The following is a 24,757-nucleotide window of genomic DNA, read 5'->3' as shown; positions in this document are numbered from 1 at the left end:
AAATCCTTTCTGTACATGACTTTTACATCGATTAAGAAAAAAAAATGTGTACAAAATTAATCAAATACATATTCAAACATACTATTAAGTATTTAAAAATAATAATTTCTTAATAAATTGGCTCAACACTCTAACTATTTGAACAGAAATAGTCAAAGCCAATCTTACATAAATGCTTGATATATAATTATTTTTTTTACGATGATGCTAAATAATACATTAGTCACAAATAAAGTTGCAAAAATTGATAAGAATAGTGACATATTAATCTAGTTTGTATACTAAAAAGTATTTAATCTATTTTGGGGTATGTGTAGGTTAATAAAGGAAAATATTGTTTGGGACCACCCTTGCCGACATAATGATTATAGTTTTGTTCTGGATATAAAGTACTTCAAATCTCGGGGAGAACTCACAAATGTTGGAGATTTTCAGATTCACTATAAAATATGTGCTATATATATAATGAGATTTCTTTAGATGTATATAATTTCTTTAAAAAATTACTCTTTTTATTTTTCAATATTTTTTACATTGAAAAGATAATTTAAAATATATTATAAAAATATTTTTTATAATTTTTAATTACGATATTTAATAATGATTCAAATTATTTTTTAAGCTTTTAGAAAAATATAAGTACAGACTTAACAATGCATATGTTTCTGTTATATATATATATATATATAAATTAAGTTTTAAGGTTGAATTAAGTACAGACTTAACAATGCATAGGTTTTGTTAGTAATTAACTTTAAGCCTACCCTCATTTTATACAATAAAAAAACTTATTTTTTTATTAAGTGAGGTTAATGCTGCTATAACTCAATTAAATTAATATTAAATCTATTCTAAACCTTAAATCTCAAACCTATTAAATATGATATTTTCTGAAAGAGATAATTAAACAAAATTATTCATATCGATAAACTGTACAAACAGTTATTCATGTAGATAAATAGAATTTGTAAACAAAATTTTAAAATAAAAATAATAATGTAATGCATATTTCAGTTTTTTATTTAAAAAAATAGTGATAAACTCATGTTTTAATACATGGTTTTACATTATTCTTATTTTTAAAAAAGTAAAAGTTGCATTTTTATCATGTTTACCAATCATTCAGTTTAAAAGTATTATGGATTAATTTAAAGCAAAACATTACATAATAGTATTAATTAAGAAGTCAACTACAACCCAACTTCACATTAGATTTCTGATTGAGTAATCTAAAAAATGATTCCCATTGATAAATGAAAAGATATAAAGTATAATCAAATTAAATTAACAATTTGATTGCAATAAATAAATTTACATGTATTTTAAATAATAAATATAAATAAATAAATTAACTGCACAATGTGGTTTGGTTTGCTTGGGTCAATTTTTTACTCCAAAACGCTAACGGAATCAAGTCACAAGGTTTCGAGAAAATAAAATAAATGAAATTTACTTATATTTTAAAAAATAAACATAACTTAGAAATAATAAATATAAATAAATAAATGAAATGCATCATGTAGTTTGTTTTTTTTTCGTGTTCGATTTTGGACGCAGTTTTGAGAAAACAAAACAAACACAATCCAACGAAATTTGGTTTTTCATAGTTCGAGGTTTTTTCTTCAGTTTTCCGATTTGAACACCCCGGTTTAGCATAATTTATTTTTTATTTAATTTTTTTTATTTTGAGAATGCTTATAATTCTTTTACATAATGCATATGTTTTTTATGATTTTAATGGTCTTTTAGAAAATAAAAAAGTGAAAGAAATAATTTTTTTCTCAACTAAAAGAAATACATTTTTTAGGAATATAATTATTATATCCTCTTCATTGGAGAGGTCATATATTGGATTATATAAGACTTACCCATTAAAGTACGTTGACATGACATAAAAGAATAAGACTCGGAGTCATAAAAATAAAAATAAAAATATTTATCTATCTTGGAAATGCATATTTATGTGAATAATTAAATAAAACATTAATAAAAATGTGAGTCTTATAAAATCTTTCCATTGGAGTAAAAATTGTAAAAGATCTTTCAAGTGAGGTGACATGATAAAAATTAAATTAAGACTTCATAGTATGAGTTTTACGACGTAGAGTCTCTTACAACATTTTCATTTTCTATGGACGATTTTTTTCTATTATAATTTTTGTTTTGAAAAATAATATGTTTTAACTTATTTAAAATTGATTCATTTATTTTATTATGAATATGAGTAATGGTCTCAGTGTTTTTTTGTTACAATTTTTTGACTCATAAAAAAAGTTAATAATCTTCGATTTGAACCAAATGAAACTTAACTTTATAAGTCTTTTAAATGATGTGTAAATTCTAATTTAAATATGTAGGTTGTGGCTTGTTGGCAAGTTAAGAAATTTTTAGCTACTATGCATCAAACATGCATAAACATACATAATCTAGTTGGTTTCATAAGAAATGACTAGCATTACATTTTAAACTTTAATATTGTGGTGAGTTATATCTAGACTATTATGGCACTAAGTTATTTTAAGTTCAAGCATCGTGTAAAACCATATCTCAAACATTTAAAAAGTTTTAAAACTCTTTCACCATCGACAAATAAATCAATTCAAATAAATTGTCCACCTACATACACTACTTGGATTTTAAGTTTGATAAATTTGTGTACCTTCTTGATGAGTGCAAGAATAGAGAAAAAAAGAAAAAAAAACAATGACACAAAAGGAAAATTTTTAGAAAAACCACCATGTGTGACAAGAAACTTACTCATAAATATAGTTCTTTAATTTCTTTTTTTAGGCTTGTAAATTGTAAGATTTATTTTCTTAATTTTATTTTATAATTTTTTAAATACAAATAGTAATTTTACTTTAGGTTGAAGTTGAGCTTTAATTGAATGTCCAATCAAACCCAAACAAGATAATTGAAGTTAACAAAGGTGGAAAAAAAACATGAGTATGACACAAACATGAAAAGTGTCACAAGCATGGAAAATATGAAATTAATCTTTGCCATCTCACTTTTTTTAATTTTCCTCCCTTTTCTTTGGAAAAGTCATCCATAACTAGCATAAGAGGCTTATGAGTAAAACCTCTCTTATAAAATCACTTTGCACATGTATGAAAGAGTTTGAAATACTTGTAAAAGTGATCTTCTTCATTGAATCTTATCTTGATTTCTTATGAATCAAGTGAGACTATATATTATGGGTGGTCCGATAGCGTCCCGATAGCGGGTGGCACGATAGGCCCAACAAATACTCGTTAGGATAGGTTCGAAATGGCTTTGATACCATATTACAAAGTGGACTTTAAGCCTAACTCAACCCCATAAAACCGGTTCAATGAGGTGAGGTTTGCACCCACTTATATACAACGAAAGGCTCTAATCTCTAGTCGACGTGGGATCTCCAACAATACTTGTAAAAGTGATCTTCTTTCTTGAATATTATGAATCAAGTGATGCTTTATCACGACACTTATTTTACCTTTTCATTTTGTTCTTGATTCTTTTACCTCACGCCTATTATACCATGATGTTTAATTCATAGAAAGTAGAGGTCCTAAGATACCAATACCATAACAAAATACATTGAAAACACTAATTATATGTAGAGTTTGTATGAATGGAGAATGAAGTTTGGTTTTATGCATGATGGGCAAATGAGAAATTGATAAAACAAGAAAGATTTGGTTTTGTCCTGAAAGATATGCTGGCATGTGTGTGTTCTGAAGATAACTGCCATCACGTGAAGAACAGAACAATCTGATCTGACTAAAGCTTCTTCCATTACCGTATACACTAATATTCTTATATATTTATTTTTTTACTTTCATTGTGATGGACATTGATTAAAATTGGTGCAATGAAAGACCAACATTACGGAACAGAAAAGTGGCATTATAGTTGCTGTTACTATATAATTTATTACTCTCAGTTTGACCACGACAGTGTTCCCCCACCATGAGTGCAGACAAAAGTGGCATTTATTAGGGCTTTGTTTGGTGTATCACCATCTGCATCTGCATGTGCTCCAGAGAAACCATCAACCCCATAGGCATTAGTAGGTACCTACTCATGAAATAAACAACAACAAACTTATTCTACTCACCATCACTATTTCAAAATCTTCCAAGCTCAAATCAAATCGACAAATAGTATCACTATAGTAAATTATTACGTATTGTCTGTTTTAAAGTTAAATGTTCTGTCACAATATTGTTAGAATCAATCATTCTATTGTTTACTTCAAAATTTGGTGTTCGATTGTAATTTGTCTTTAAAAAATATTTCGATAGTTAAAAAAGAAAGTTGTATTTAAATTATCATTGATCACTATTTCAAAATACTTCCAATTCAATTTCGAGAGATAGTATATATTTTTATTAAGGTCAATTATCATATTTGAGGTATTGTCCGCTTTAAATATCAGTATTCCGTCATGTTCCAGAGATAGTATTGTTAAAATTAATCACTATATTAGAGGTATTGTTTACTTTGAAGTTTGTTATTCGTGACAATTTTGTTTTTAGAAAAGAGACCAATTTTAGAGACAAAAAATAATTAGTTGATATAATAACTAAATTAGATATCATTTTAGAGATTGAATTTTTTGTTGGTTTCTAAATTGGTTTCTATTATTGTTAAATGGTTTCTAAATTAGTATCTAATTAACTACCAAAGTTTCTGTTACCAAATTTGGGATCTAAATAATTGGTAGCTAAAATTTTAGTAGCTAATTAGATACCAATTTAAAAACTATTTAACAATACTAAAAACTAATTTAGAAACCATTTTTTAGTTTATAAAATGATATCTAATTTAGTCATTATAACAACTAATTATTTTTTGTCTCTTCTTTTTCATAATTTTTTATAATATATTTGAACTACCATTGATCTTAAATGAGAATATATTTCGACTCTAAACTAACTATATTGAGACTATATTAAACGAAACAGAAGAGAAAGGAATTGATTGATTGGTAGTTAAAATTCAGTTTAATAAGTGTTTAAAGGAGTAGAAAAATGAGTAGCATTATAATAATGGTGTGAATAAGATTTTAGAGAGAGAAAGTGTGTGTCCTGGTTCGAGCTTACGTGTGGATGATAAGGAAGAAGAAAGAGAAAGAGAAGAAAGTAAGAGGTGAGAGGGGACCACAGAGCACAAAGGCACATGGTGTGCCATGAGTACAAAAAAGAGAGAGGATGAAATGTTGAACTGTGAAATTAGGGTTAGGTATGGTAGTTAGAAAGTCCAATATCACGCCCTTCTTCCCCAATGGGACCATTATGCAGTGCAACAACTTTCTTCTCTCCTTTCTTTCCCCTTTTAAGATTGATGAAATTAACCCTAAATAATTTACAGTTTTAGAATGAATGGAGATGAGAGTGTGATTTGGAAGAGATTAGGTTTGTTGATTTGAATAGGGTTGGCGGCATGGTAACGTGGGAGGGAGGCATGAAATAAATGGGAAAAAGGAAAAAAGGTGAAAAGAGGGGTTTCATAGGATTGAAAAATGGAGAAGAAACACGTGGCAGTACGTGGGAATGAAAGCTACAAGTCGTGTGTTGTATCTGACAAGGAAAACCACCCATTCAACTCCTTGTCTAGTTAATTCTATACAATATTTTTTATATCTATCAACATTTCCTTTTCCTCCCATTTCCTATTAGACAACTTCCCTCTAAATCACTCACCTTATGTCTCCTATGGTTAACCTCTCCTCACAAAACATTTCACTTTACATATCTTTACCTATATCCTTCAACTAAACTCATTTCAATCAATTCTTTTTTTCCTCCCTACCAAACTTTTTCAATATTTTTCTTTAGCTTTATTCCAGTATCACCAATATAGTCCTACATTATTCAAGAGTTAATGAGTTAATGTCAATATAGTCCTACATTATTCAAGAGTTAATGAGTTAATGTCAATGACAGTTTATATACTTTTTATTCTGTCATAATGTAACAATATCTCTGGAGCTTAAAGCATGATAGTTTTTTTTTTAGGGAGGTGTTATGCTTGTGCTAGATTTCTTCTCACAGTTTCTCTATGCACTGTATGTAGCTGTTTTGTTTTAAATCATTAGGAAACCTTAGTTTGTATTATGTTTCGTTTGTAATGTTCTTGGTGTGTAAGCTAGATGGTAGGCTGGTATGTGTTTACAGTAAAAGGGTTGAGACACCCCTTAAGTGTCCCTTTTAATTAATTTATTTTTGTTGATAAAAAAAATTATTTTTTTCTCCTCCAACTCATCGAGATGCCTTTTAAAGGAAAAATCGTGACAAAGTACCAACCTTCAAAACAGACAATATCTCGAATGCAATTATTGACCTTATCAATACTATCTCTCGAACTTGAGGTCGAAAGAGAGTTATTTCCATTTACATTGTCATAATATAACATTTCAAAATATGTCATGTCATCGTTAAAAATCTTCTCATACTCCAATAAAGTGTATAATATTTAAGTTTTATTTAATTGTAGATGTTTTTAAATTATTTTTTTTTTATTCAAAATCTTATTTATTGACTGTATAATGTTGATTGGTCAAATCTTTTACCCGAAAATTGTTGACTTTTTAAGTAACCACTTGAGATCAAATTTATTGTATGGAGTTTGTCCTTTTAGAGTTTTTCTATGTGATCCTATATTAAATAAGATTATCCAATATCATCAATACATGTAACAGCCACGCTTGTAAGGTGAGTTGTTGTTTTTTTAAGAAAAAAAATTATATAATATATGAAAAGTTATTAAAAAGCCACATACTAACAAAAACAACAAAGTAATGGTACACGTAGGATTTTTTGAATATATAATAATATTTATAGAGTGAAATTTTAGGCTATGTTTTACACCTTTCTTATTCCATTGTTTAAAGATTTATTTTCATAAGTTTTGGTTATTTGCATTATGGACCATTCGATTAGGTGTTTGTTCTGTGGGCTTTTGAAACTCAATCCACAAGAAAATTTATAAAATATCTTAATCTTTGATTTAGATGAAAAGGTAATTTATCCTTTTAATCCCTCTAAATACTAAAATGCAACTTTCTATTTTTATAACAATTTTATATGATATTTTAGGTTTCAACAATTATTCAAAAACACACGATTTAGTTCTTAATACAAAACTAACAACACATTACTCTTAATATATAAATAAATTAAAATTGCATTAAATTTTTGTGAGGATTAAAATTAATATTTTAAAAGGATTTTTGAATTTCTCCCGTTTACCTTACAGATATGATTGTTGGCAACTATAATATAACATTTAATATATTATATATTACAGATATGATCCTTCTTCTATCCATCTAATATATTTATTTACCAATGATTAAGTATTTTTTATACTTATTTAAATATATTTTTGGTACATGTAAATATTAGTGTTTCTAATTCTTACAAAAACATATTTATCAATTTTAAATTTCTAATTATTTTTATTAGTTTTTTTAATCATAATTTTAGTTAGATTCATGTTAAAAATGGAATATAATTTAGATAACTAGAAAATTTTCAAGTCAAAGGCAATTAAGTTTTTCAAGTAAGTAATTTAATCTGTAATATTTTTTATTTAATATAAATAAAACAACTGTATATATTTATATTTTTTTATTCAATAAATTTTTTAACATCCTAATTTTATTAAAAATATTACTTAATGATTGTAAAATAATTTAATTTATGCTAGATATATAAACAAGGATTTTGTCTCTAAAAATACTAGATTAAAATCATTTAAAAATAATGTTAAATAATTGATTTATAAATATTTTTGACTAGATAAAAAATAAAAAGATATTTGAATTAATTAAAAAGGATTAAGTTGAAATGTAAAAGTAGTTAAAAATAAGAAAAAGCACTAAAAAAGAAGGGGTGTTAAAAAAAGGGAAGTGATGATGAGAGGACAGAAATGCGGTGGTGACACCTGAAAAAGTGGAGGTCCCAAAGGAAAGGAGGAAGCAACACGGAACTCGAGGCAAGGACAAGGTCACGGTTATTGTCGGTTATGGCAGTTTGCCACGTAACACCCACATGCTTCTCTTATTTCCTGTGGGCCCAGCCCACCCCAGGCCCACCCCAGGCCCACTAGCCCCACCGACAAATCTCTCTCTCTCTCTTTTCTTTTTCAATTTCTTCAGTCAAATGTAACGTTACGTCTCTTCTCCAAGGCCCCACTTTTCCACTTATTCTACCAAAATAAACACATAAATACATAAATACTTTACATAAATAAATATCCTACTACCACTACCACTCTATCTATCTACTCTCTCTTTTTTATCATAATCAAATATATACCTATACACTAAATATTTTTCTAATTTTAGGATAAATCCTACTTCTATTTTCACTTTTCAGTTTAAATTTTATATATATTGAATATTTATAATAAAGAAACTATTAAAATAATTTATTATTAATTTTTTAAGTAATAAAAAGATTTCATATAAATTAGAATGTTAAAGTATTCTATATTATTCTATCGTTGAAATTGGTTTGTTATGTAAAAATAAAAAATTACTAAAAATTTATTTTAATAGTTTTTTTATTACAAATATTTTAAATGTCTAAAATTTGGATTATACACAAAATTTATAATATATAAAAACAAATATATTTAGTTAATTTTATTATATGTTTTCATCTATGTAACTTGAGAGGTGTAATGTATTGATAATTGAATTATATTAATAATATATAAATATATTTAATTAAAAAACATATGGTTGTGCTAATGAATTTTTTTAGACTGTAAATTAATAAATTTGTATAATAATGTTTAATATGAAATTTTTTATATAAAAAACTAATAAATTTGATGGACTTTTAAAATAATTATATTAAAGTTTATGAAATTTATTATATAGAACGGTTTGCGATTAAGTGATTTTGAAAAAACATTTTTTCCATCAACCAATTAGAAGTTAGTTTAAATTTGATTTTAAAAATAGTGATAAAAGATAAATATTTATTTCTATATTTTAATTTATAATTTAATGATAATATAAAGTTATTTATACTCAATATAGGTTATTTTTTATTAAATATAAGATAATCTTTTTGATAAATTTATGTACTCATAAAATTACCTTTTAAAAAATAATTTTTTATTAAAATGCATTAATAAAAGAAGAAAAAAATTATATTTATTTTATTTTATTGAAAAAAAAACATAAGGGAGTATAAAGTTGCATACAGTACTACCTAATAGAAAAATAGTTGAATATAAAACTTAAAAAGATTAGTTAAATGTTTCACTATTTTAAAACCTATCATATGAATCTTGGATATATGGATGATATAACTGGTTGGAACTAATATTGATAGTATTTATTTCTTCCTTCATTTATAATTTTTTTGTTTTATTATATGTTGAATATTTCTTTAAAAAAATACTTATAAATATTATTTTATGTCTATAAGTTTTTTCAAATAGATACTCGATATTTAATAAAATATACCAAAAAATATGAATTGAAATAAAATTATTATTTTTAAAAATAAATTTAATTTCATATATTTAAATAAAAATATATAAAATTAAATTATAAACAATTTTTGAATTAGTAGTATTTGTTCATTAATTAACAATAGTTTTCCTTTTTATATAAAAATCACTTATTAAATATCAAAGATATTTGAGAATAAAATACCTTGATACATGTACTTGTCTAATAATAAAATATTTGTTCTTAATATCTACAAATATTTATTAAAAATATATTTAATATTTATTATATATTATTTAATGCAAATATCCTAAAAATATATTATTTTTTTCATCTGAATTACTAGTAAAACGCAAAAACCATACTTATTTAGCAAAAAATGACAAACAAAAATAATATATTTAGTTTAGATGAAAATTTATTTTTGAAATATAAGAAATGATGTTGTTCTTGTATGGATCAGAAATATCTTGGTTTAGCCTTTATTTAAAAAAAATACTTTGATGTCTAAATTTTTTATGTCTAAATTAATATTTAGAATATAGTGGTTAAATGTGTATCTTTATTTTAATTGATATGCATATTTATATAGAGTGTTAACAGACCTTTAATGCTCGATAAAAAATTAACATAAAATTATTAAACTAATATCAATATTAAAATAATATTTGTACTATAATTAAATTAATTATACTACATAAATATATTCTTTTATTTGGAGGATTAATTTCAACCATATCACATATAAAGTATTTAATGATGTAAATTTTAAGTTAGTATTAGTCACACTAATTATTATATTTGAGATAGTATAAAGTGGAGCCTAACTTTTATCACCTATATACTAGTAATTGATAATTCTATATAAGTTGAAAAAACAAGTCTCTTAATCCTTATAAAGAATAAGAACAATTTTGATTTTTTTAAAAATAATTTTAGTGTTTTATCCTTTATTCATTAAAATAATACCATCAATTTTTATTTAATATGTTATCTATTTTGAAGATAAATGTTTTACAATAAACTAATATATATTTAATTAATGGATAATGGATAAACGATGAAAAAGACTATTTTGTCTTCACTATTAATTTATATATTATATGATAGTCGCAATCCTTTGTTGTTGATCATATTTTGAATAAAATTGATTTATGAATTTATATTTGCTTTTTTATTGAAGATAATTTGAATGGAAATAATAAAAAAAATATATGATTTGAAATGAGTGATATAATGTTATATTTGAGAAGAATACGAAAGAAGAGGAAGAGTGTGTGATGTGAGAGGAAATAATGTTGCAGTATAATTTGACCAATGACCAATGACCGTTGACCACCATAGAATAGCAGGAATCATGCCGACACTATTCTCATCGGAAGCATCAATACGTCTCTTCTCTCTCTTCTCTCTCCGATAATCATGTTCACCAAACTCTCCATTCCTTCCTCATATAATGCTTATATATTCTCTGTTATCTTATAAATGCATATTGTTGGAAAAATCTATAGGTTCAATTTTATTGTAATACAAATAAATATATAACAAAAGTAATATATATTTTTTATCATATTACCTGTTGTGAATTCACTCGGTTATAGGTATAATCATTTCAATATTAAATCACCTCATACAAAATGGTAAATCCATATGACCTATCTTGATAAGTTCTTTCAAACCTCATACTCGGTCATATGAAACTCCTTTAACTCTAACTACATGATGTTTTTCATCTATATGATTTCAAAATATCAATAGAGTTTGGATTGTCTCTTTCACAAAGAATCACAAATCAATACACTCTCCTAACAACCTAACAATCTTAACACGATATTTCTTTCCTGAAAAGATTATGTGTTAATCTTTCATATAATTTCATACTTCATATCACACATTAATATACTATTCAATCACACCAAAGTTTAGATTTTTAAAACAATCCAAAAATATCACAAAATTCACTTAAACACATAACTAATTACTTTTAAGCATATTTTTAAATAAAATAATAATAATTTCACTTAAACACAATACACAATAATAAATTAGGCTTTCAAAAGCAAAAAAATATTGTAATTGTCATCAGTTCAATGGAGGACTTTGATCGTCATTCTAATGAAGGATGGGTTCAAAAAGTTAGAGAAAAAGATGAGAAAAGGAAAAAAGAATTTTTAGAGAGATGTTGGTTATTTTAAAATGAAACATAAATATCTGATTTTTCTATTTATATACATTTTTTACTTTAATAATAAAATATTTAGGTGTTATTTTAAATATAGCACTTATAGTCTAAAGCTATTTTCTATATTCTTACAATATATAAGAAAAAAATATTTAAAAATAATAAAATATTTAGGTGTTATTTTAAATATAGCACTATTTTCTATATTCTTACAATATATAAGAAGAAAATATTTATAAATTTATTGTTTTTAATATGTTAGATCCAAGATGTTATGATTCTTTATAGATGCAGAAATCTTATCTTAATTTTAAAATACTCAGTAGACTAATAAACCGAAGACATAAGTATGATTTGTTCTCTTAAAACTACAATACTTTTTTGACTTAAAGAGATAAAAAAAAAGGATTCAACCAAGATATATATTAAGTAGTATCCTTTGTATTTGGAGCATCTCATGGAAATCTTAAAGTAAAAAAATTTAAATTCCACATAAATAAGTTTTACATAAACTTATAAAAAAAATTTAGAAGAAAACATATTAAATATTTACTACATCATATATATATATATATATATATATATATATACTTTTCCAACCAAAAATATTTGTAATGTGAAGTTTTGAGCTTCAACATAAATTCATTTCTTTTGGTAGGATTCAATGTATACTTTGCATGTTTTGTTTTGTTATTTTTTTTTATCTCAAATTCTAAATGAATGTTTTTTTTTTTTCTATATCATTGAATGTTTTGTTAAATGAATGTTTTGTTTTTTTTTTTTTTATCTCAACATCTTAGTATTTTTATTTTTTTTCTAACAATGTATTTAGAGAGATCAACATACAATCATAAAATGACATGAATATTATGAAAATTTAATTGTATTTATATTCTGGAATCTTCTTATATAGTAGGAAAGTGAAACATTTTACTTATTATGTGTTCATTAAGCATCTCATTTTACTTATTACGTGGAATTACTTCTTTTTTTTTAAGCATTTCATTAAATCTCTTATAGTCCTTCAAACTTTTTAGCCTTTTTAACTCGTTTAGGTTTTTCATATTCGTATAATGTCATTTTATTGTTTGAATTTATAGATTCATAATTGTGCACTCATAACTTTTGTTATTTTAATCTATTAGACTATTGTGCACTCATAATTTTTGGATGTCTTTGATATAATTGAATTTTATGAGCTTGTCTATGTTAGAGCCGATAATTTCTAGGTTTTCTTTGTTAGAGACAACATTTTCCAACTTTTTTTAAGTTACACATCCTTACTTTTAGAGTTGTGGACTTCTATTATACTGAGATATAACGAGTTATACCATTTTTTTTTTAAAAAAAGCAAAATTCGTCCATAAAACCTCTAGCTAGATTCTTTAAGTAGCTTAGAGACCATAAATTCTAAACCCTAAGTTCTAAATCTAAGCTCTAATTTGGTCAGCTAATGATAAAGAAACAATGTTATAATCTTTTACTCTAGAAAAACCTTGATATAAAAAGTATTTTTAACAACATTTAAAAAAAACAATTAAAAACAACTTCAAAATCTTCTAGGAATGTCATTAAAAAATTTAAAAATCAACTACAAAGATCATAGCTTGGTGGTTTTTTATCCATGGTTAGTGACTAAATGTTATGGTTATGATTAACTTAAGTGACAACTTTTTTTTTTTTTTAATTTTGTGTGTAATTAATATTATTGTTCTGTATTGAAGTTATGATTTAAGATTTAAACTTAGTTATTATATTCAATATCTATTATAATCCGATTTAGTTTATTTAATTTTATTCTTTGTTAAAAAATTATATTGAATTTGATTTTATCATCGTATTTGAAAATCATTGTAAAACTAAAAGAAATGAAAAGTAACTCGCATGCACTAGTAATTATAGTTTTATAAAAAAAAAGTCACATCTTTCATAAAAAAAAATACGTACATAAGTTGTGTATATTTTTATTTTAAAAAAATATACTCTTTTTAAGAGTTGGAAAATGTAAAAATAAAATAAAAATATAATATTATTTATTTATGTATGTATATATTTCTTAATTTTTCATTTGTAAAACATGCTGACATATTGTAAAAAATAGTATAATACTTAAATTATATATATATATATATATATATATATATTTCGTAACGTCTCAAAATTTGAATCCAATAGTTAAATAAATGTGTTAATCATTGTAAGTTAATCATTGTAAGTTTGGTATGCATGCATGTATTTAATCAATTGTTAGGAGTATTACAAATCTTTTCTGCTTAAAAAAATTGACTATCTAATTGACTAAGTGAAAGAATCTTGTTTAATATATTACATAAATTTTTATATTTGTACATTTGTTATATTTTTACTTTTATATCTGATGTTGAAAAAAAGTGTGTACTATTTTGATGTTCAATGTTACACCATTATTATTTTTCACTACAAGAAAATTATGAAATAAAAATCATTTTTTAGAGACCAAAATAATTAGTTGCAATAGTAACTAAATTATAAACCATTTTGGAAACTAAAACAAAAATTGGTTTCTAAATTAGTTTCGATTAATGTTAAATAGTTTCTAAATTGGTCTCTAATTAGCAACCAAGGTTTTAGAGACTAAATTTAGAAACTAAATAATTGGTAGATAAAACTTGGTTGCTAATTAGATACCAATTTAGAAACTATTTAACCATAATAGAAAATAATAGAAACCAATTTTTGTTTTAGTTTCTAAAATGGTCTCTAATTTAGTTACTATTGCAACTAATTATTTTGGTTTCTAAAAATTGGTTTCTATTTGATGATTTGCTTGTAGTGTTTATTTTTATTTTAAAAATTATTAATTAATATTTAGAACACTACACTACAAGAAAATCACTAAATAGAAACTAATTTTAGAGACAAAAACAATTAGTTGTTATAGTGACTAAATTGGAAACCATTTTAGAGATTACAAAATTTATTAATTTCTAAATTAGTTTCTATTATTAATAAATAATTTTTACTAAGATTTTAACTACTAATTATATATTTTAAATTTAGTAGAAAAATCTTAGTAAATAATTAGATATCAATTTAGAAACTATTTTTAAATAATAGAAATTAATTTAAAAATTAAAAAATATTTTAGTTTTTATATAGTCAAAATTAATTTTGGTCTCTAATTTAATTAATATAACAACATATTATTGTTATTTTTTTAAATTGATTTCTATTCAATGATTTTCTTGTGAAAAAAAAAATATAATTTAATGAAAATGAATTTAGGATCGATAGAAAGTTAAGTATGAAGACGAATAAATAAATACATTTTTATCTTAAAGACAAGATAAACATTGTCAAACTTGCTTTCACTCCACTCTCTTCTCATCCTAATTTCACGTAAATAAAAAATATAATTAACACAACATATTTATTTAAATATTGAATGGTAATTATAACTCTCATTTTTACCTATATATATACTTTATAAAGTTTCCATTTATTTATTTATTTTTAGAGTACTAATAATTATAAAATTAAATTACCTAAAATATACATGAAGGTATATATCAAAGCATATTTACATATTTCTAATTAATAATTATTTAAATAGACTAAATATGTTATATATTTTTATATTATTATTATTATTATATTGCTTATTATTATTATTATTATGTTAAATAGATTTTGAAGTTCACTCAACATTTTTTTATATTTCCATATATTAGGTGTGTAATATTCATAATATTTATTTGTTATCTTTGATTTTAATTTTTTAAAGTTTAAAATTGGTTTTAAAAAAATAGTAATCTTAAAATCGATATTAAACCCATTTATGAACATCAAAATTATTTTTTTAAATAGAAACTTAAATTTCAATCCAGTTATTTAAATTTAGATTTACAAAAAATCAAACTTTTTAAAAAAACATAAATTTAAATTCAATTCCAATTCAACTATTTAATCAATCTGAAACAAATTAAATCTAATGGATTCTTTTTGTCAATTTCTATCAACAAGTTTTCAAAGGTCCTATCACTCCTTTTTCAAACATTCTATTGTTTCAAACTCTTTGATATGGAATTTTCCTTGTAGATTCACGTTTTTTAATCTTTTTGCATTTTACCTTTTCAATTTTCCAATATCTTTAGTCCACACTCTTTCAAAAGCTAAAGAATTCCAAAGAAACTTTTATACTTTGTTTTGATTTCATCTTCTATTTGTGAGTTTTTATTATTATTTGTTACGTCATCTTCTATCTCTAACAAAAAGATGATTAGAAAGTTGATTGAGCAACTTCTGAAAAATGAGTGTAGAGTTGAGAGGAGTCATAAGGAATCAAATAATGAGAAGATTCAAGATTAGAACAAAGACTTTCAACTATTTTAATAGGACTATAAAATTTTTTGAAAGCTTTTTGTCTGGATCAAAAGATTTTAGATCAAGATTATAAAATTTAGAATATGAAAATATTTTTATATATTTTGAATTTGGTGAAAGGTTTTCAAATTATGTAATTGAGAATATTATTTTAAAAAAAATATTATGGTTATCTTTAGATTTGAGAAAATTTTTCAGATTATGTAACATGTATATATATTCTGGAAAATACTTTTGGATCCAAAAATTCTTCTGAATAATCCAAAGTATTTTTGAAAATAAAAATTTGAGAAACGTTTAAATCAATAACAAATCAATACAAGAAAAAGAAAAGAATAAATTACAACTTAAAACTAACATTTTCTACTATAAAAGTACAAATGGACTGCCAAACACTCCCAAATTGTGTAAAGACTGTTTCTTCATGCACCTCCATAGGATCTTATGTCACTCCCATACACAACGTAAAAATATCTTTTTAACCTTTTTGTGTCACCCTCATAGAGTAGTTTCCGAATTATGTAATCCGAACACACATTTAAAGAAAGACTTCCAGATTATGTAATCCAAAAACTAAAAAAAACTTCCAAATTACATAATTCATAAACTAATCATGCATTTGAAAAAAAGACTTACAGATTATGTAATCCAGAAGCTAATTATGAATTTAAAAAAAGACTTTCGGATTACGTAATCTGAAATATTACCTAGGGTTTTGGAAATATAAAAATTTATGGAGGTGAGAGAAGAGTATAACTAAGAAACAGCCTTGTGTAAGGAACCACTAAAAAAGCCTTCAATAAGCACAAATGGGTGACTTGGAGGTACCGCAATGAAACAAAACAGAAGGAGGAAGAAGGTGAAATTTGTGTGTGAAGTTTAAAGATTAATTTATTTTTCTACTGAAAAACAAAAATTATTTTCACATTTACTGTGGGGGTAGTGAAAGAACATATGGAGGTGCATGAAGAAACAACCTTACCAAGGGTGAATGCCCAAAAAGACAAATAATAAGCTTTGTAAAACTTTGGAAATTGGGCTTAAAATAACGTTTTCTTGGGTATGGTTCCTGCACCTCCAAAATGTCTTTATGCACCCCATGATTTTCATCACTCTCACACCTTCCTTTGTGTTTAAAACCAACTTTTTTTTCAAATTACAAAATTCAAATTTATATTTGAAGAACAAAAAACAAACTTCCTACAAGTTTAAAGAACATATTTAACCATAAAAAATCATAATAAGCTAAACAAGTGGTATTAAAGTTTCATTATATTTTTAAGAGGCTTAAATCTTAGATTTAGCTCATTTAAATATGAGTAACCTTTAAGTGTTTGAATCAATTTGAATAGTTTATACATTCTCAGGATTTTTCTAATACACATACACAAATGTAAGAAATTGCAAGTACAGTATAAGACAGTTATGAATTAGTATAATACGGTAACTAGTTATTACTTAATACAGTCTCAGGATTTCTCTAATACACATACACAAAAGCAAGAAAATTGCAAGTACAGTATACAATATTTATGAATCAGTATAATACGGTAACTAGTTATTACTTAATAATTCAAAGGTTAGATTGCTGAATATCACATTCTGTTAAAAATTACATGATTTTCAGTATGGGTGTGAAGTTGATAAATTCAGATTTCAAACCAAATATTTACACAGTCCATCTTTGTGCAAGGAGTTGAACTGTTCTCAAACTCATCAAAGAAAAATTTAAGAAAATGGTGATATTAAAAAAAAGACAAGTGAAGTAGTTCTCGGAAACAGACAAAAATAGAAACAAGTGAGCCACCAAGAAGGCATAGTCTAAGAACCTTCTTCCTCTTCCTAGGGCTAAGAGAAGTATAGTGGGATAAAGTTGCATCTAAAATAGATTCACCATCCAGAAAATAGACCTGATAATATCATCATTATAAGAGAAAATTCAATAGAAGCATAATAGAATCTTCTATGTAATACTTCAAAAGGGATTCACATATTCTACATTCCTTTCAATCTTGGTCATTCCATCAATAAAAGCAGTTTCTAAGGGAATAAACAAACCAAATCATTTTCTTTAAATGTCAACTAGCAAAGCATAGAAAAACTTGCAGTTTCTTTGACTAACAATATGTAACACAGACACTGACACGGAGATACGTAAAATCTCTAAAATATAGGACACGGGAACATGAATTTATATATTATATAATTATGAATTATATAAATTGACAATAAATATTTATGTTCACAAGAATGTTCCAGATTATTTTTTGGAGCAAAAAGATGTTTTTCATGACTGGTTCACAAGGATTTGTTTCTTATTTTTATAATCATAATAACAATTTATACAATAAAGTTTGAATTTTTAGAAAATTAAAGTATTTTTCCTTTTTAAAATTGTGTTAGAATCGTACTAGAATTGTCAGAAATTTAACAAATATTTTTTGAATTGGATACTTCACGGATACGTGTCCTACCGGTGTCATACGAATGTCGGTGTCCGATATACTCGTATCGGACACCGACACGCCATTTAAGAGGAGTATCCGAGCTTCATAGCTAACAATGAGCAAATTGAGATAAATACAATTCTCCTTTTCACTTGGTATTTTGCTATGAAGTACACGTCATTCTTGCCTAAACAGTAAATACTCAAGAAGATTTGAAAACTATGCAACAAGTCTCTTAACGTTTGTAACTACGTATTTGAACTTATTAATCAATTTTATTGGGGACCCTCACTAAGTTCCATCAGAATTATTCCATCAAGAGCAGGGACCTAATTGAAAATATTTAAACAGTTTAAGCAGCTAGTTTAGTTTTTTAATAAATCCCTGAACTGTTTAAGAATGTCCAATTAGTCCTCTTCTTGATGGAACCCTGCAAAACCTTAATGTCACCCTAGTAAACAACACAATTAAAAATAATGTATATGTTTAAGGATCCAATTATGGTCTTCTAAAGTATAGGGATCAACTTTCAAATTGCTGACTATATTAGTGAATTGCATATTGATTTAACCTAACTTAAAAAAAAGTAAAGTGACTATTGTTGTGTTTCAGATCTATGAATCTAATCTAATTTTCTCCCAAAAACACTCCTTAAAACAACATTGGAAGCAACAAAAAAGAACATACAGTTAACAATTTTAGTAACAATTTCGTCGAAGGACTACCGTGTTCTTTAATTCGAACCCACCGAACTTATAACTGGCCTACAAACCCATTAAATTCATCACAATGTGCAGAAGGTAGATGTATTCTAATAATCCAGTGAACATCAATTATACCCTAGCATAAGGAAGAAAATGTTCATCACTTACAGGCAAACCATTGAGAAGAGCCAGCGCTAGAGAGGCATGAAATGTCCATATTAATATCCTTTCCAGTATACTTGGAAAATATGCAACAATTTGTGGTCCCCAGCGAGGCTGATACGATGTTAGCTTAATTGAATGTGCCATAGAGACGACATCACCAACAAAAATAAAAGTCCCACCACAATTAGTTTCCTTAACACCGGCGGTTTCAGAAAATGGAAACCTGTTTTGTTCATGTGACAAACATTCATGAGAAGAACTTGAATATGCAATCTCAACCCACACCGATCCAGGCTCCTGAACTGGAGCTAAACAAAATTCATCCTGTGAAAAATATCAAGAACATTCAGTAGCTAGTTGATTTACTTAAATGTTGAAGTATAGTGTGAAAGGAACAGAGTAGACACATTAACATAAATTAGTAAGTTCACACGTTAAAATAATTGTCTACCTGAGCGCACGTACAGCCACCTCCCTTTAATGTGGCTAGTCCGCTGTCATCACCGCACCTATTACGTTTGACAACATCTTTAGCATTTATGCAGTACATACTCCATCCATTTTTCAAACGATCAGTTTCGTTCTGACCGTCATGAAGCGTAACATTAGCAGAGCATAATTTTACAAAGGCAGTAAGTTCACTGGGACAAACATGTTGATTTCCCAGCAATTTGGTAATTTTGATTTCTTCCATCATAAAACTAGGGACACAGTAACCCTTCATTTTATTGAGAATCTCCAAGTCTCCAGAACGATGAGAAAGATTTACATTATCAAGCTTGACGTTATATGTCAACATACTAAGCTTCAACCATTCTTGTGCATTTCTGATGGCTACATCATCTATCGATAGAATGACATCACCAGGAGCTAAATAACCAGACAAAGGTGAGGTTGCAGGTACATTCAAAACCTGCTCCCATGAAGCCACCAAAATGTAAAAAGAAAGGGCCAGATATATAAGAACCAAAGAAAATGATAAACCTAAAATGATTTTAAAAATGTACCATGGGATTGTGACCACTGCTGTAAAAGGGAAACAAGATCATGGGCAAGAAGAATAATGCCAGTCCGCAAGCCGCACAACACTAGAAAATTGTAGAAGGTGTAGAAATGAAATTAGCAATCTAGATCATTTTAAAATAAAACTAAAGACATGGAGACACCCACAAATATAAGGATAGAAACTCAGGATCTAATGACACCAATGCAGAACAAAATGAAACTTACACTAATTAATAAACTTTACAAGAAGATTTCTCCCAAAAGTCATATTGCACTTCTTAAGGTCTGTTAGAGTATCACCACACAGGATTGTTTTCATGCAAGGTTTAGATGAGTTGTATTTATTCTGATGTCATCATGATTGAGAAAACTGGACCAGGGTAGTCTAGCCAACTGATTCAACTGTGAGCCAGTCCTTTGATCAGTTCAGTCTAGCCACTAAAATCAGTATTTAAAAACTGGTCATTGAACTGTCACACCAGGTTCAAATCAAACCATCTGAACCACGCACAGCCAGTCATAGTTGGATTGAAAACCAGTTCAATTTTATTTTTACCAAAATACCACTATTGAACCCAAGCCTTTGTACATGGTCTCAGTGATATATTGAATGGTAACTTCTATGTAGTTTCTGTTTTATATGGTACATCCTAAACATATTTAATCAATATAACATTATTTAATTATCAGTCAAATTCGCATTTATATAATTACTATTTACCTTGCAGAACAATATGATCTTTTGATGCTAATATATAAATTCACCTAAATTTTTTACAAAGATTTTATGTCAGCTTATTATTAAGTTTATCATATAATATTTAAAAAATGCAGTATATAATTTCACCTAATTGGTTTAACTCAATGTTAGAATCCTCAGCAGGCCTGAATCAGTTAGTAACATAAACTACTGTACAAATTAGCTGATTAGAGACGTAACTGAAAGGGGAAGAGGGTAAGAGGGTAAGAGAAGGAAGAATTAGAAGTGGGGTTGCTTAGGAGTGGAACTGGGAGTGAGAGACCAGGTCTCTCAAACACCTGAAGGAGTCTGTTCGGAATCTGAAAATAAATCTCAGGAAAAGGTATTGAACAGATTGTATGAAAAGGAACAGAGATACAAGAAAATAAGGAGAGACTCCCCCAATGGTTTCCCCTCCTTACACAGTTGTGTTATTGACTATTCAGAACGAATCATATTTAAAGACAATCCTCAATTTAAAAGCTTAACTGGCATCTTGAAATCATCAAAATCCTGGATGGCACAGGATAGAGGCCAACTCCAAAAACACTATAGCAGAATGATGGCTACTTTGGTATTGATCCATAGCCTTGAAAAGATTTTTTGATGATCGCTATATCATGTTTTATTACTTGTAAACATAAAAAGTGATATAATAATTGGACATAGAGGCAACAAGCAAGGATCAGCTCTCTGAAAAGCTTAAACAACTAGGCCTAGTGCAGATCCTAAGAATTGAGTCATAGCCTTGAAAACCATCAAATTATATGGCTAAAACAACTGCCATGAGCTAAAATTTAGTGAAATAGAACAAATTTAGTTCAACTGGACCAATCAAGAAACATTACATATTGCTTTCCCTTCATTAACAAGTACATATTTTCAATTTCTTCTTAAATTCTAGAACACATAAAAAAAGGTTATCAAGTAGTTCAAGTGTCCATCCTTGATACTAGTATCAATGGCTCATATTCTATTCAACTTACAATTGCATTGTGCCAAATGCCAGCAGAATACACACGGAGGGCAGTTAAATGAGGCAAAGTCTGCAACAATTCATAATTGAAGGCAACCAGTGCACCAGGAAATAGTATTGCAATGAAGATGGCAATGTACTCTATTTGTATTCCCTCACTGTTTTTCATTGAAAAGGTTAAATCATGAGAATCTACCTTTCATCATTTCAAGCAAAAACCAAATTCTGGGTTATTCAATTCTTGGTACTCGCATGGTCACATATTAAATAAAAGAATAACAAAACTTAACAGCTGATAACACAACAATAGTAGATAATATCTCAAAGTTTTAACCAGAGAGGGAAAATGTGAAGCCAACGGACCTTGTGGCAGCAACTGCATGGCCAAATTCATGCACGAAGACGGATATGATGGTAGAAACACATGCGTACCCAACATCAGCAAGTGATAAACTTAACCCGGGCACCTGCATAGGATGCAATTATTAAGTTCTTAAGTGCATGATGGATGAAAAAACTGAAGGGAGTCATTCTGTTATTCAGCTTGGGGAAGGATGTTGATCCCACACTCAAGAAGGATGAGAAAGTGAGTGATCATTTACCCTAATAAGATCATATTTGGGTTCTTATAACTCAAAATTCCATAAAATTCTTAAAAAGGAAAAACTCAATTTTCTTTCAAAATTCATATATATCCTCATTGCAATACAAATACATCCTTTTATAGACTAAATTATGCAAACCCTTACATTAATTCCTATTAAGCAGTCTTTAATGTCCACTAGTAATTAACTTCAGCTAGTGTTGTCTTACCATGAGAACATGAATGATTCACCTTCTTTTGGTTTTCTTACTTTTCCCTTATATTGACCCTCTCTAGATCATATTAATGACAGAAAAAGATTATTCACATTTTCCATGTGGTCATTTTAGTGTTGCCATACATTTTCCTTGTATTTATCACTCCTTTAAAAAAAACACTAATTTAAATTTGAAAGGAAGGAGAAATAAAGTTGCCAACCAAGGGAGGTAAGCCAAACAGCAAGGTACTGCCAAAGCTTCCAAGCCTAATGCTGCCACCACGGAGATGCAATGTTCTGGCTAGTTCCCAAAGAAGAATCTGGACATGTGCGGTGTTATACAGATTAATTGAAATCCAAAAAAGAAAATATTCAGGCCAAATAGCCATAGTATATTAGTAGTCCCTCAAAGATAACCTGCTTGAATGAATTTTGCCACAAGCACTTCTAGAAGAAGAAATAAACTTCTCTATAAGTGCAAAGTAAAAACCATCTACTTAGAGAAACAAATACAAAAGAGCTTTCATAATTAGTTTATGCAAAAGCTAAATTTAGCTTGTGTGCTTATGGAAAAGTTTATTTCATTTTTTTCTCTTACAAGTGTCTATGAAAAAAAAATCCAAATAGACCCCTACGGCTGGTCGTACTAGTAATTCAATGATGAAAAATGCACTTGTTAGATTCCCCGAATATGCATTTCTCAAGTCAAATTAGTCCTCCAGTCACAAATCTCGATAACCAATTTGACAAATGGAATACACATTCAAGGATTCATTAGATTTTTTAATAAAAGTATATTCAGAACCTTAACTACAATTTCCACCATTCAATAACTAATACCAGACTGCTAAAACTAGTTCACTTTCGACTCAAGCATTTAATATGGAAAAAATAAGTGAGAAACACCGAAATTCTCACCAGAGTAACTCCAAGGCACGCAGAGAGGGCAAAGCCAACCCCAATCGAAAACCATAGTTTGAAAAACCTATAAGATACATAAGAAAGCAAGTGTAAGAAACATTGAATAAAACGCAGAACGGTGCGTGAATGCAGAAGAGAGAGTGTGACCTGGAGTATCGGCGACCAAAGTGGAAAAGAGGTTTGTTGAATGAGAAGATTTTGTAGTCGCAATAGCTGCATTTAGACATTAGCGAAATTAGAGTGGCAGAGATGGAAGAAAAAGAAGTAATTGAATAAGTATTAAGGAAATAATAATTATATCATTTTCTTATAGAAGGTGATTTACCAGCAGGAAACAGTGTTGGAAAAATTGGAAGAGTTGGAAGAGGAAGAAGCGTGAAGTGGGAGAAGAGTGCGGTGTGAGGGCCTTTGAGGTGCAAATCTCCTAATTCGCCGACCTTCCACTTCCATCACTCCCACTTCAATGCCGTTTCTTTTACTTTCGTCTTTTAACTTTTAAAATTATCGATTTAATCTTTCATAATCCTAAATACATTTAAAGTTAAATATTTATAAAATTTCTTTTAAAAATCTGCTGCAAACAATTTTTATTTATAATATTCGATACAAGAATATTATAAGAACTTAGATTTTATTTAAGATAAAAAAAATTAACCTCACGTCAATATGTAATATAAAAAAATATTTAAATAAAATTAATTTGATAGTTAAAATTTTAATAATTAATTAAATATTAATTTATAATTTTTTAAATAATAATAAAAACTACTTTAATTATAATATTTTTTAATTTATAAAATAATATATAATTTAATCAATATAATAATAATTATTTTTTTCTAAAATTAATTTTTATTTAATGACTTTTTAATAGTGACATAAATGTTTACAATTAGAATGATCACTATGACCTTGGGAGATAATTAACAATATTTTGAAAAGGGTTTTTAATTGATGCTTAATATTAAACATAAATTGCTTCTTAGTTATGCCATT

General features: G+C 26.7%; 1 protein-coding gene across 3 annotated transcripts; it reads right to left on the bottom strand.

The window, feature by feature from the left end:
• Window positions 1–17,533: 17,533 nt before the first annotated feature.
• Window positions 17,534–24,248, bottom strand: LOC137808571 (Peptidase M50 family protein). 3 transcript variants are annotated; one of them, XM_068609744.2, is made up of 10 exons: window positions 24,087–24,248; window positions 23,909–23,974; window positions 23,759–23,825; window positions 23,062–23,160; window positions 22,404–22,507; window positions 22,051–22,198; window positions 20,328–20,408; window positions 19,772–20,233; window positions 19,324–19,644; window positions 17,534–17,914 (listed from the first exon to the last, which is right to left on the bottom strand). In XM_068609744.2, exons 1-10 carry the CDS (start codon window positions 24,209–24,211, stop codon window positions 17,750–17,752), a joined length of 1,638 nt encoding a protein of 545 aa, XP_068465845.2. In that variant the 5' UTR covers window positions 24,212–24,248; the 3' UTR covers window positions 17,534–17,749. The 3 variants fall into 3 exon arrangements, with proteins under 3 accessions (XP_068465845.2, XP_090155958.1, XP_090155959.1); XM_090299832.1 differs by lacking the exon at window positions 22,051–22,198 and having other exon boundaries at window positions 24,087–24,223; XM_090299833.1 differs by lacking the exons at window positions 22,051–22,198; window positions 22,404–22,507; window positions 23,062–23,160; ... (1 more) ...; window positions 23,909–23,974; window positions 24,087–24,248 and adding an exon at window positions 20,551–20,683.
• Window positions 24,249–24,757: the final 509 nt, after the last annotated feature.

This window comes from Phaseolus vulgaris, chromosome 3, assembly GCF_051622355.1.
Source record: "Phaseolus vulgaris cultivar YP4 chromosome 3, ASM5162235v1, whole genome shotgun sequence".
Lineage (NCBI taxonomy): Eukaryota > Viridiplantae > Streptophyta > Magnoliopsida > Fabales > Fabaceae > Phaseolus > Phaseolus vulgaris.
This window is presented reverse-complemented; position numbering and strand designations above follow the sequence as displayed.

Coding starts and splice junctions, on each gene's coding strand:
- LOC137808571 (XM_068609744.2), bottom strand. CDS start 24,211: ATGGAAGTGGAAGGTCGGCGAATTAGGAGATTTGCACCTCAAAGGCCC. Junction 22,508..23,061: donor TGTTTGGCTTACCTCCCTTG/GTTGGCAACTTT, acceptor CATCCTATGCAG/GTGCCCGGGTTAAGTTTATC. Junction 22,199..22,403: donor CATGCAGTTGCTGCCACAAG/GTCCGTTGGCTT, acceptor AATGAAAAACAG/TGAGGGAATACAAATAGAGT.